The 14,562-nt window shown below is 36.6% G+C and overlaps 1 protein-coding gene across 7 annotated transcripts in view; it reads left to right on the forward strand.

The window, feature by feature from the left end:
- The window catches only part of LOC108409201 (multidrug and toxin extrusion protein 2-like), a 63,245-nt gene that overhangs the window by 34,909 nt on the left and 13,774 nt on the right, over positions 1-14,562 (forward strand). For 5 of the 7 annotated variants that reach the window (XR_012130432.1, XR_012130435.1, XR_012130436.1 and 2 more), the window contains 4 exons: positions 227-321; positions 1,255-1,309; positions 1,586-1,671; positions 2,134-2,172. Coding sequence is in view for 1 of the 7 variants with exons in the window: in XM_073234735.1 (XP_073090836.1) it covers positions 227-321; positions 1,255-1,309; positions 1,586-1,671; positions 2,134-2,160 (263 nt within the window). In the remaining 6 variants the exon portion in view is untranslated. Of the gene's footprint in view, positions 1-226; positions 322-1,254; positions 1,310-1,585; positions 1,726-2,133; positions 2,173-14,562 lie in introns of all 7 variants that reach the window. The other 2 variants (XR_012130433.1, XR_012130434.1) reach the window with 1 other exon arrangement.

Below are 14,562 nucleotides of genomic sequence, written 5' to 3' on the forward strand. Positions count from 1 at the left end.
GCAACCTTTTCTGGGAGATGTGTTTTATTGTTTAGTGATAGATTGATTGCCATTGCTAGATCAATAGTAGGCTCGAGTCTAATCCTGGTGGACAGTTATCTAAATCTGGGGAGGGTAAATTCAACTGAAGCGTACTCTGTGGATACAGTAGTTGTGGGAGAATTTTACTGATGATGGGAGCCTGACTGAAGAAAATCTAAACCGTGACATCATTTTGTACCCCCAGGTCTCTGGTATGGATTGATAGTTTGCGTCTTCTTTCAAGCCCTTTTCTATTCGGTGTACATCTGGAAGATAAACTGCAACAGAGTTGCAGAGCAGGTAACAGAGAGTGTGTCCTTCAGAACTGTGGCTCTTTCTTGATCTCGAGGCGTGGTAAGGAATCTTTCAGGGTCAATGACAGGAGCACCATGTCAGCATGACTCAGGTGGGATCATGAAATTCATGTGATGTGAGAGTCAGCGCAGGAGGAAGTTGTACTCCAGCGTTTTCCTCCTAACACAGAGCTAATTTTGTGTCTGCTGACCAGGCCTCAACCAACAAAATGAGAGAGAATTTCAGTTTTTTAAAATCTGTGGTTTCCTAAAAAGCAATGTACTAAGTATCTGTGATCAGGGGAAAGTTGCTGGGGGCAGAATTATTTGTGGGTACAGGATCGGGATCCCAACTACATGGACTCTGCATTGGATTGTGAGTCCCTTTATTGTGTCAAGGCTGAGATGTGAGGGATGGGAGGTTGTCTTAGGGGAGGCATTGCTGATGTGGAGACATGAGGTGAGTTCAGGCACACAGACTGGTGCTGTTTATGTTTGCCTGCCTTCCAGGCCACAGATCCCTTTTGATTTTCCTAATTGTGATGTAGTGTGTCTTTCCTATCTTCAGTTTGATTTGTGGAGGGAATATGGGTACAGGTTATGAAGTTGGACCATGAACTGTTGATTAAATGACAACACCATTTATTTATCTTTGGACTTTATTCTTTTTATTGGTGTTTAAGAACACTGAAGGGCACAAGTGCAAAAACTATGCCAAATTTGCAACTAAAGCAACAAGTAGCTTTTTATATGTTATTGTGAGTTGAGTGTTGTGAAGAATAGTGGTTGTCTGGCATTATGTTCTATTGGCATTAGCATTTCCAGAACCAAAAAATACATGCTATGTGTTATGTTTTTGGAGTAGCTTAATTGAAGTTTTAACAGGATTGCTAGCCAAACCTGACTTACACTTTATTTACTATGGGATACTTATTTATAGGCACAGGTTCGAGCTGGACTGAAAGGGATTAAAGAGACTATGCCTGTGCCAACAGGTAAGAGAGGACATTCTCTAGTGCCCGTTATTTCTGCCAGACAAGAAATACTAGAGCCAGAGTTGCTTTGATCCTGCTCTTGCTCAATAAAACTATCTGCCCTAATAATTTGGAGATCAACTCTGGGTTCTCTTATGGAAAGTTTTTAGTATAATATCACATACACCAACCAATGACTGCCTGTCATTGCTTACAGTGTAACTGTGTGGAACCTTCAGTAATTTCTCTCTACCCAACTCCTTTATAAGTAAATACACCACTGTTCTCTGCAAACAGATCTACCTATCCTAGAAAAAGATGTGACCGATGGAGTGGCTTTACCTGATATCATCAGACCAGAGAGCCAGAGCTTCCAACTGATGGTAATGGAAGAAAACAACTAGTATGCGGTGTCCACAGTTGGGGACATCTTAACAGTGAGCCAGCTGATTTTCTATCGCAGACTAGCTCTAGGTGTCACTGTTGCTGTTCTGTTAGCAGGAATTTTAATACATGTTTTCAGTGACTGAGGCTAAAATGGAGGAATCGTCACCAGCTCACAAACTGGGAATGATCTCTGTAAGCCACGTATGAGGCATGGGAGGCGACCGTGACATTTGGACAGTGGTTTTGCTCTCAACTGTGGGGAGAAAGGAGATCAGTGACATTTTCTTAGTTATTCTGAGAAAATGTACTATTCCACTAGAGATCAGTACAGGAGTTACAATTTAAGTAAATTTTTCTCCTAAATGTTAACTATCATGGTTTTTAAATCTGTAAATCTGACTTTCTCTGCTGTAAGTATTCCTTACTCTTTCTTATATTGAGTATCTTTCTACTTCCAGGAAAGCAATTCATTGTCTTCAAATTAGTTGCTGGTCCAGGTATGTTTGTACATCTCTCTTAACCTACTTAATCTTTTCAGTGAGTGTATGTTAAGTGCCTGTTCAAGTCCTATTTCAGGTACTGCCATATAAAATTTTATAAAATAAACACCTTGAAATTTAAAATATGTGCTGTTGATATTTGAAACTGTAAAACCTAAGTGATGACTGTTGTTTTTTTTGCCAGTTTTTGTCACAACTTTCATATTAATTAAAAACATAAATCTATATTCTCTTCTACTGCTCAACTCCCAGAATGCTGGCAGTTATGGCTGCACCCTCCTGCACAAGAGATTTTTAGAGCCTCTTATAGGGAGTTTGATTAGCCCAAATAGAGAATTTCCTTAAAGACCCATCTATATAAGATTCTTACTTCAGACCTGAAGACACATATAGACTGAAAGTGAAGGGATAAAAATATTCCTCACAAATGGAAGCAAAAAATAAAAAGCTGGAGTAGCAATACTTGTATCAGACAAAATAGACTTTAAAACAAAGACTGTAATTGGACAAAGAAGGACATTACATAATGATAAAGGGATCAGACCAACAAGAGATATAATAATTGTAAATATCTATGTACCCAACATAGGAGCACCTAAATATATAAAACAAATATTAATAGACATAGAGGGAAAAATTCATAGTAATGTAAGAATAGAAGGGAACTTCAGTGCCTCACTTACATAAATAGGTAGATATCCAGACAGAAAATCAATAAGGAAACAATGGCATTGAATGACACATTAGACTAGGTGGACTTAACAGATATATGGAGAACGTTATATCCAAAGTCAGCAGGATACACAATCCTCTCAACTGTACATAGAGTATTCTCCAGGATAGATCACATGTTAGGCCACAAAACAAGTCTCTAAAGAAGATTGAAATTGTATCAAGTTCCCTTTCTAACAACAACAGTATGAAACTAGAAATCAATCACAAGAAAAAAACTAGAAGAAAAACAAACACATGGAGACTAAACCCATGGATCAGTGAACAAATCAAAAAGGAAATAAACACATGGAGACAAAAAAAACCCCTATAAAAACAATGGTTCAAAATCCATAGGATGCAGCAAAAACAGTTCTTAGAGGGAAGAACCTCTCAAATAAACAATCTAACCTTACAACTGAAGGAGCTAGAAAAAGAAGAACAAAGCCCAAAGTTAGTAGAAGGAGGGAAAATAAAGATTGGAGCAGAAGTAAATGAAATAGAGACTAAGAAAACAAAAGAAAAAAATCATTAACACTAGGAGCTGATTCTCTGAAGAGATCAGTCCATATCACACAGGAACAAAAAACCCTGGGAGGGGTGTGACCCTGATTTCCAGAGGTGACAAGTTATTCAAAATGCCCAGTTTTCAATACAGAAGTTTTAGTCAGACTCAAAAGAAAAGACAGGACTCAAGCAAAATCAGAAATGAAAGAAGAGAACTTACAACCAACACCATGGAAAGTCAAAGGATTATAAGGGAATTCTATGAAAAATTATATATATGCCAACAAATTGGAAAACCTAGAAGAAATAGACAACTTCCTAGAAACATGCACTCTACTAAGACTGAACTAGAAAGAAACAAAATCTCAACTGACTGATTACTAATAATGAAATTGACTTGGTAATCAAAAAACTCCCAACAAACAAAAGTTTAGAACCACATGGCTTTATAAGATGAATTCTACTGAATATTTAAAGAAGAACTGGTTCCTATCCTTAAGCTATTTCAAAAAATGCAAGAAAGAATACTTCCAAACGCATCCTACAAGACCATCATTACCCTGATAACTAAAACCAGGCAAAGACATTACAAAAAAGATTAAACATAGATGCAAAAATCCTCAACAAAATATTAGCAAACTAAATTAAAAAATACACTGTAAGAATCATTCACCACAACCAAGTTGGCTTTATTCCAGGTATGCAAGGATGGTTCAATATCTGCAGATCAGTGTGATACACCATATTAATAAAAGGAGGGATAAAAACCATATGATTGTCTTGACAGATACTGATAGCATCTGACAAAATTCAATATCCATTCATAACAAAATGCTCAGTAATTGGGTATAGAGGGTACATACCTCAACATAATAAAGGCCACATATGAGAAGCCCATGGCTAACCTCATACTCAATGGAAAAAATCTGGAAGCTTTTCCTCTAACAAGATAAGGATGCCCACTCTCACCACTTTTATTCAGTGTAGTACTGGAGGCCTTGCCACAGCAGTCAGACCAGAAGAATAACTAAACAAAAAAGTTCAGTCCATATCACACAGGAGCAAAAAACCCTGGGAGGGGTATGACCCTGATTTTCAGAGGTGACAAGTTATTAAAAATGTCCAGTTTTCAATACAGAATTACTATATATGCAAGGAATCAAGAATGTATGGCCATTAGTAGGAAGAAAAGATTAATAGAAACTATCCCTGAATATACCCACACAATGGAAAGAACTAAAAGAAACGAGGAGCATGATTCTCAACAAATAGAGAGCAGAATCACATAGAAATCCCACAGCTGAGTAACACAATAACTGAAATGAAAACTTCACTACCTTGGTTTAGCAGGTGGATAGAAGAATCAATGAACTTGAAGGTAGAACTGTCCTGATCAGCAGCGATCTGACACTATTAACACACTTCCATTCAGTTCTCATACCAACTAACTAGAGTAAGCATCAGATTCTACATACAAAGAATAATGTTACCAAAGAGACCACTTAATTTTAGATGTTAGGTTCAAGTGGCTACCCACAGACAGCGAATGAACACATGAAAAGGTGCTCAGCATCACTAGTCATTTAGGAAATGCAAATCAAAAGCACAGTGAGATACCACCTTTATGATGAATCATCAGAAAGTAAAAAAATTTTTAAAGTAACAAGTGTTAGTGAGGATGTAGAGAAATTGGAACCGTTGTGCACTGCTGGGAAGAATGTGAAATGGCATGGCCACTGTGGAAGACAGTTTGACAGTTCCTCAAAAAGTTAAACAGAAATAACCTTAATCATCCAGCAATTCTACTAGTTTGTAACTAAAGGAATTGAAGTTAGGGATTTGAACAGATTATTTGTACACAATGTTCATAACAGCATCTCTCACAATAGGTTTGATGGAAACAACTCAAGTGTCCATCACAGATTAATGGATTTTAAAAAACTGATATATGCATACACCTGACTATCATTCAGCCATAGAAAGAATGAAATTATGATACATGCTACAGCATGGATGGATCTTGACAACATTAAGCTAAGTGAAATAAGCCAGGTTCAAAAGGACAACTATTGTATGATTCTACCTACACGAGGTACCTAGACTAGAAAAATTTCATAGAGACAGCAGAATAGAACTTCTGGGGGTTGGGGGAAAGGAAATGAGTTATTATTTAATGGATACAGAGTTTCTGTTTAGGATGATGAGAAAAATATAAATAAATTGGTGATAATTTTGCAACATTTTGAATATGTTTAATGCCACTGAATTCTATACTTTAAAATGATTAAATAGTAAATTTTATGCTATGTATATTTTAGTACAATTTATTCAAAAAAATGAAATGAAAAGGAATGCCAGTGCATATACTGCTGTCCTTGGAAATGGAACAGAACAAATGCAAGAAAAAGATATTCAAACAAATAATAGTGTGAAATCTGACAATTGAATGGATACTTTGTACATTCCCCCCCACCCCAAAAAATTAATACTAATATAAAGCCTGGTCACATTTATGTTTTCTGATGATACTGTTCTAGACTTTTAGGCAGAAAGGGAAAATAACCTACAAAGAAAAAAAATCAGGTTGATTTCAGAATTCCTTCTCTATAGCTACATTCATTTCTAGCAGCCAATATAGCAATGTCTATAAAGTTCTAAAGCAGGAAAAAATATGTCTCAAGACCATTTGTCCTTCAGATACTGAATAAAGCCAACTTATAAAAACCCTCAAGCATGCCACAGCTCAGCAGATACAACAACCCAGGCTCTTTTTTTTCATTATTTTTTAGTAAAGTATTAATATACAATCTTATATTGGTTTCAAATATACATCACAGTGGTTCAACAGTCCCTGTGATCAACTTATATTGTGATTGTGAATTATTGTGCCCTTTATCCCCCTCTCTGTCCTCCTGTCCCCTCCCATTCCCTCCTCTCTCCCTTGGTAACTACTAGTCACTTCTCAGTGCCTACGAGGCTAATACTGCTCTGTTCCTTCCATTTTGCTTTATTATATTCCACAAATCGTGAAATGATATGGTATTTGTATTTCTCCACCTGGCTTATTTCACTGAGCATAATACCCTCTAGATCCATCCATGTTGTTGCAAATTGCAGAAGTTATTTTCTTTTTATGGCTGAATAATATTCCATTTTGTATATGTACTACATCTTCTTTATCCATTCATCTATTGATGGACACTTGGACTGCGTCTGTTTCTTGGCTATTGGAAACAGTATGGTGATAAACATAGGGGTGCACATATCTTTTCAAATCAGGGATTTTGTTTTCTTTGGGTAAATTTCTAGAAGTAGAATTACTGGGTCAAATGGTGTTTCTATTTTCAGTTTTTTGAGGCACCACCATACTGATTACTACAATGGTTGAACCAATTTACATTCCTACCAACAGTGTAAGAGGGTTCCCCTTTCTCCACATCCTCACCAGCATTTGTTGTTTCTTGACTTTTGGCTAGTGACCATTCTAACTGGTGTGAGGTGATACCTCATTGTGGTTTTAATTTTCATTTCCCTGATGATTAGTGATGTGGAGCATCTTTAATGTGCCTCTTAGCCATTTGTATTTCTTCTTTGGAGAAGTATCTGTTCAGGTCCTCTGCCCATTTTCTCATTGGGTTATTTGTTTTTTGGGTGTTGAGGCATATGAGTTCTTTATATATTTAGGACTTTAACCCCTTTCCAGATGAGTCATTTCTGAATATATTCTCCCATACTGTAGGGGCCTTTTTATTCTGCTGATGGTGTTCTTTGCTGTACAGAAGCGTTAGTTATGTAGTCCCACTTGTTCCTTTTTTGTTTCCATTTCCCAAGGAGATGTGTCCATGAAAAAATTGCTCATGCTTATATTCAAGAGATTTTTATCTATGTTTTCTTCTAAAACTTTTATGGTTTCATGACTTACATTCAGATCTTTGATCCATTTCAGATTTATTTTTGTGTCTCAAGTTAGACAATAATCCAGTTTCATTCTCTTACATGTAGCTGTCCAGTTTTGCCAACACCAGCTGTTGAAGAGGCTGTCATTTCCCCATTGTATATTCATGGCTCCTTTGTCGTATATTAATTGACCATATATGTGTGGGTTTATATATCTGGGCTCTCTATTCTGTTCCATTGACCTATCAGGTCTGTTCTTGTGCCAGTACCATACTGTTTTGATTACTATAGCTTTGAAGTAGAGCTTGAAGTCAGGGAGCATAATCCCCGCAGCTTTGTTGTTCTTTCTTAGGATTGCTTTGGCTATTTGGCATCTTTTGTGGTTCCATATGAATTTTAGAACTACTTGTTCTAGTTCATTGAAGAATGCTGTTGGCATTTTGATAGGGATTGCTTTGAATCTGTAGATTGTTTAAGTCAGGATGGCCATTTTGACAATATTAAATCTTCCTATCCATGATCATAGATTTCCATTTATTGGTGTCTTCTTTAATTTCTCTCATGAGGGTCTTGTAGTTTTCAGGGTATAGGTCTTTCACCTCCTTGGTTAGGTTTATTCCTAGGTATTTTCTTCTTTTTGATGCAATTGTAAGTGGAATTGTTTTCCTGATTTCTCTTTCTGCTAGTTCATCTTTAGTATATAGGAATTCAACAGATTTCTGTGTATTAATTTTGTATCCTGCAGCTTTGTTGAATTCAGTTATTAGTTCTAGTCGTTTTTTGGTGGATTCTTTAGGGTTTTCTGTGTATAATGTCATGTCATCTGCAAATAGAGTTTAACTTCTTCCTTACCGATTTGGATGCCTTTCATCTCTTTGTGTTGTCTGATTGCTGTGGCTAGGATCTCTAGTACTATGTTGAATAAAAGTGGTGAGAGTGGGCATCCTTGTCTTGTTCCCAATCTTAGAGGAAAAACTTTCAGCTTTTTGCTATTAAGAATGATGCTGGCTGTGGGTTTGTCATATATGGGTTTTATTATCTATATCCATTTTGTTGAGAGTTTTTGTCATGAATGGATGTTGAATTTTGTCAAGTGCTTTTTCAGGATCTATTGAGATGATCATGTGGTTTCTGTCCTTTTTGTTAATGTGGTGTAGGTATATGCTGATTGATTTACGAATATTGTACCATCCTTGCATTCCTGGAATAAATCCCACTTGGTCACAATGGATAATCTTTTTGATGTATTTTTAGATTCAGTTTGCTAATATTTTATTGAAGATTTTTGCATCTATGTTAATCAGGGATATTGGCCTGTAATTTTCTTTTTTTTTTTTTTTTTGGTGTCTTTATCTGGTTTTGATGTTAGAGTGATGATAGCCTCATAGAATGAGTTTGGAAGTATTCCCTCTTCTGCTTTTTGGAATACTTTAAGAAGGGTGGATATTAACTCTCCCTTAAATGTTTGATAGAATTCAGCTGTGAAGCCATCTGGATGTGGAATTTTGTTTTTTGTGAGTATTTTGATTACCAATTTGATTTCATTGCTGTTAATTGGTCTATTCAGATTTTCTGTTTCTTCATGGGTCAGTCTTGGAAGGTTGTATATTTCTAGGAAGTTGTCTATTCTAGGTTGTCCAATTTATTAGCATATAATTTTTCATAGTATTCTCTAATCTATTTCTGTGGTATCCATTGTGATTATTCCTTCTTTATTTCTGATTCTGTTTATGTGTGTACATTCCTTTTTCTTGATAAGTCTGGCTAGGTGTTTATCTATTTTTGTTATTTTCTCAAAGAACCAGCTCCTAATTTCATTTAAGGTGATTATTGGTTTTTTTCTATTGTTTTATTCTTCACTATTTTTTTCTGCTCTGGTCTTTATTATGTCCCTTCTTCTAAAGACTTTGGGCTTCATTTGTTCTTCTTTTTCTAGTTTCTTTAACTGTGATTTTAGACTGTTATATATGTCATTGTTCTTGTTTCTTGAGGTAAGCCTGTACTGCTGTGTACTTTCCTCTTTGACCTGCCTTTGCTGCAAACCACAGGTTTTGTGCTGTTGTGTTTTTTCATTTGTCTCCATTAATGCTTGGTTTCTGTTCTAATTTGTTCAGTGATTCATTGGTTATTTAGAAGCATGTTGTTTAGCCTCCATGTATTTGTAGATCTTTCTGTTTTTTTGTGTGTCATTTATTTCTCATTTCATACTGTTGTGGTTTGAAAATCTGCTTGATACAATTTCAACATTTTTAAATTTATGAGGCTCCTCTTGTGGCCCAGTATGTGATCTATTCTGGAGAACATTCGATGTGCACTTGAGAAAAATGTGTATCCTGTTGTTTTTGGGTAGATCATTCTGTAGATATGTGTTAAGTCCATTTGATCTAGTGTATTGTTCAGTGTCTCAGTTTCCGTATTTATTTTCTGTCTGTCTGATCTTTTGATATGTATGGTGTGTTAAAGTCTCCTAAAATGAATGTGTTGAAATCTATTTCCCCTTTTAATTCTGCTAGTATTTGTTTTACATATTTAGGTGCTCCTATTTTGGGTGCATAGATATTTATAATGGTTATATCCTCTTGTTGGACTGATCCCTTTATCATTATGTAATGTCCTTCTTTGTCTCTTGTTACTTCCTTTGTTTTGAATCAATTTTTTTCTGATATAAGTACTGCTAATTCTGCTTTTTTTCTCCCTATCAGTTGCATGAATTATCTTTTTCCATCCCTTCACTTTTAGTCTGTGTATGTCTTTGGGTCTGAAATGAGTCTCTTGTGGGTAGCATATAGATGGGTCTTGTTTTTTTAATCCACTTTGCCACTCTATGTATTTTGATTTGGTGCATTCTGTCCATTTTCATTGAAGGTGATTATTGATAAATGTGTTGTGATTGCCATTTTATTAATTGTCTTATGGCTTTTTTTATACTTCTTTGCTCCTTTCTTCCTTTCTTATTCTTTAGTGTTGTAATTGGATTTCTATTTTATTTATTTTTCTCTGTGTATTTATTGTAGGATTTAGTTTTGTGGTTACCAAAGGTTCAAGGATAGCTTCCTTACTATATAATAGTTTATCTTAAATTGCTGATCTGATTACTCTCAAACACAATCGAAAGGTGCTTTTTTTCCTTCTTCCTCCTCCTCCTCCACATTTTTCATATTAGATGTCATAATCTGCACTTTTTGTGCATTCCTTGACTGATTTTGTGTATAGTTGATTTTATTTTCTAATTTCATACTTGCTTGGTAATTAGTTGGTCTACTACCTTTACTGTGGGTTTATTTTCACTGGTGAAAGCAATTTAGCTTTAAGGTTATTTCCATATACAGCAGTTCCTTTAACATATCCTGTAGGGCTAACTTAGTGGTGGCTAATTCCTTCAACTTTTGTTTATCTGGAAATTGTTTAATACCTGCTTCAAATTTAAATGATAATCTTACTGGGTAGAGGATTCTTGGTCAGAGGTTCTTCTGTTTCAGTACATTAAATATATTATGCCCCTCCCCTCTGGCCTGTGGGGCTGTGTTGCCAGCAAGGGGAGTGGAGCATCTGGGGCTCCTGAGAGGTCCCATTCTGTTGGGCCAAGGGAGGGTTGGGAAGGTATGGTCCACCTGCCCTTTCTCCTGAGGAGAGAGTTCCATCCAGCCCTCTCCCCTCTGGTGCCCCTCCCACTGCTGGAAAGTCTTTCAAACTGCCGCCTCTGCTTTGGGTCTCAGGTCTGGTGGAGTGTAACTGCCTCCACACTGGCTGGAGTCTCAGCCTCCCAGAGTGTTCTGACTGCCTCTGGTGTCCAGCCCTGCTATTCACAAGAACCCAGTGTGAGGTGGGCACCTGATCCCAGGGAAGATCTCCAGAGCCAGGTGTGCAGTGCTCCTGGACTCCTACCCCCTCCCTGCTCTGTAGGCTGGGGTAGTGAGAGGGCTTGGGTCCTGCTCCATCTCAGCTTTCCCACTTTACCCTTTTCTTTATGGTCTTCTCTTCTTCAGGTGTAGGTGGTATTTTCTGCAGTCTTCAGGACATTTTGAGGTTTAGTTGTATTTGCTCTCTTTTCTTGTTTGATGTGTTTTTGGGAGGAGATTTCTGCCTTGCCTTCCTATTCTGCCATCTTTAATGTCAGCTTCTCCCTGGCTTTTTTTTTTTAACCAAAAATTAACTGTATTAGAAATATTTATGTTGAGCCACTTCCAAATTATTGCGAAAACAATTGAATGATATTGGCAACGAGGCAAGGGTGTCCTTCAGTCTTTACCATTGGCTAAAAATCTCAAATTTTTTTTTTGAGAGGGCATCTCTCATATTTGTTAATCAAATGGTTGTTAACAATAATATTCTGTATAGGGGAGTCAATGCTCAATGCACAATCATTAATCCACCCCAAGCCTAATTTTCGTCAGTCTCCAATCTTCTGAAGCATAACGAACAAGTTCTTACATGGTGAACGAATTCTTACATAGTGAATAAGTTTTTACATGGTGAACAGTACAAGGGCAGTCATCACAGAAACTTTCGGTTTTGATCACGCATTATGAACTATAAACAATCAGGTCAAATATGAATATTCGTTTGATTTTTGTACTTGTTTGATTTATATGTGGATCCCACATTTCCCCCTTTATTATTATTATTATTTTTAATAAAATTCTGAGGTGGTAGGTAGATGCAAGATAAAGGTAGAAAACATAGTTTAGTGTTGTAAGAGGGCAAATGTAGATGATCAGGTCTGTGCCTATAGACTAAGTATATCCAAGCTAGACAAGGGCAACAAAACATCCACAGATGCAGAAGATTTCTCTCAAAACAGGGGGGGTGAGGTTCTAAGCCTCACCTCTGTTGATCTCCAATTTCTCACCTGATGGCCCCCCTGCGACTGTGCCTGTCTTAGGTTGTTCCTCCCTTGAGGAATCTTACCCGTCTCTGGCTAACCAGTCATCTTCCGGGGCCATACAGGGAAATGTAAAGTTGGTAATTGAGAGAGAGGCAATATTGTTTGAAAAGGTTAGCTTTTTACTTCTTTGCAGATATATGCCCTGTGGCTTCTATGTCCAGCACTTGTCTCGAGGTATCTTTACCACTTGGAGGAATTATGATACTCGGTAAATTCGATATGAGGCACAAATTCTATTTAAGGGTTGTAATTAGGAAGGAAGAAGAAAAGCTATAGAGGTAGCAGATGGAAGAAAACATGGGAGGATTGATTATTTCTTTGACATATCTTCTTGTAGAGTAACAAGCATGTATAGGTTTTAAACTACTAACTAAATTGCGTACACACATTAACATAATAGGAATACAGTTACATAACCAAAGCAGATCTATAATTACCAGCCATCTCCAGTGAAGCCAAGAAAACCAGTTAGGCACGCTAGGCATTTGTTAAAATTTGTCTATGATATGATGGATATTGTCCAACTGTACTTGAACAGTCTGAGAGAAATCAGACAAATTAAAGCAGCCCATTCCTGGGAACTGTTCACATCCCATATGTTCTTTTAACAGTAGATAGTCTGTAGTTGTAAGATTTTGGAGCTCTACAACTTGCATTTCTCCTAATTCTTGGTTGAGTTCCAACAGTGTAGATCCAGTCAAATTTGTTGTTTTACTGTATGCACAGGCCAGCTTAGATATCTCCTTCTTCATTCCCATGGCAAGTCCAGGAACCAGTGGGATGAATGCAGCTACAGCTGTAGCAGCGCCTGGATCTTTGTTGAGGTTTTTTGACAATCATCTTCTGGTATGAGTCTTCCAGAGAATACTGATGTTGGAAGTTCTTCATATCGTACCTTAGTTCATTCCCTGGCTCTTTTTTAAAAGACTGTTTGCAAAAGAACCCAAGGTGATTGAGAACAAGAATCAAAATTGATGAATCAAATAACTCAGGAATTGGACTTTTTGGTAAAAAGACTGACACTATAGAAATAAGGAAATAAGGCTTAAAAACAAAGTGAATTGTGTTTATAGGACACAATGTAAATGTCATTGAACTTTGACAATATAAAAATGTTTTTTTTAAATAAGACGTACAAAAAGAAGTGAGATGAAGTGTAAGTTCTCTAATATCCTAAGTATTTATATCAATAGGTTGTTCCTACATAAAGTTGAAGTCTGTGGTATAAACAAGACTTCAACTTTTTAAAAATAGCCTTTCTACTTTAAGGTATATCTTAGTTATCACTTGTGAGGAAACCTCACTTGAAATTTGGCGGTTCAGTTTCAGTTTGGTCTTTGTCTTTCACTGAATTTAAGTAAATTAAATCTAATTGCTTTTTAAAATAGTGCTATAGATGAGCCCCTTTTTATAAATATGGTTCATTTCTGTTCTTATATGTATGTCTGTGAGATGTCTGGAATGATGCCACCAAATGTCAGCAAGAAGTACTGTTATTTCTGTGTTGAGGGACCTGGAATCGTTTTTTCTCTTTGCTTTCTACAGTTCTGTATTACTTTAATTTTTTTAAATAATTACATGCCATATTTACAGAACAGCAATAAAGTTATTTAATTATAAAGAATTAGCTCCTCCATGGCTCTAGGAGGATATGGTGTAAGGCTGAAATATTCAGAACTTTTCAGGGAACCAATTACAATAGCAGTGTAGAGTCAGGAAAGACAAGACTACACGAGGTCCCTCTGCATTGCTGGCCCCCAACAAATGAGCCACTCACAACTCCATGAGAGTCCTTGAACTTTGAAAGCTAGAGTATTACAATAGGATCTCAAATTCCCTTTCTTTTTTTTTAAGTGTATTACAGGGTTTCCCAAACTTTCTTAGTTCATGGCACCCTTAGTGTTTGAATAATTTTTTCATGGCACCCCTGGGCCAAAAGAAATACCTAATAATTCTGTGTATTAATTAGATCTAAACAGCTTAACAGTTACTTATGTCCTAACATTTAGTAGCTGTCAAAAAAATTACACATACTGAAAAAAAAATAGTACTTTTGTTTCATTCTTAAAGAACCACCATAACCTACTAATAATGTCTCTGAACCTGTTGGGCACTGCACAACTTCTCAAACCTGAAGTCAGGTTAGGCACTGTCACCCTCATTAACTGTTTCACATTGATTTTCATAAAATAACTTTTTATCATGGCAACTTCTGAAAACCCAGATTTGTCACCATCAAAAAAGGTTTAGAGTACAGGCTAGTGTTAGAACTGTGAAGTGCCTTCAGCCAATAGTTCGTGTGGTGTCTGATAGATGCTGAGCATCAGTTTCCCTTGAAAATTACAAATGTCCTGAAACATGCCTGTGAATTCACCACTGTTCCCCAT

This window comes from Manis javanica, chromosome 4 (genome assembly GCF_040802235.1).
Source record: "Manis javanica isolate MJ-LG chromosome 4, MJ_LKY, whole genome shotgun sequence".
Taxonomy (NCBI): domain Eukaryota; kingdom Metazoa; phylum Chordata; class Mammalia; order Pholidota; family Manidae; genus Manis; species Manis javanica.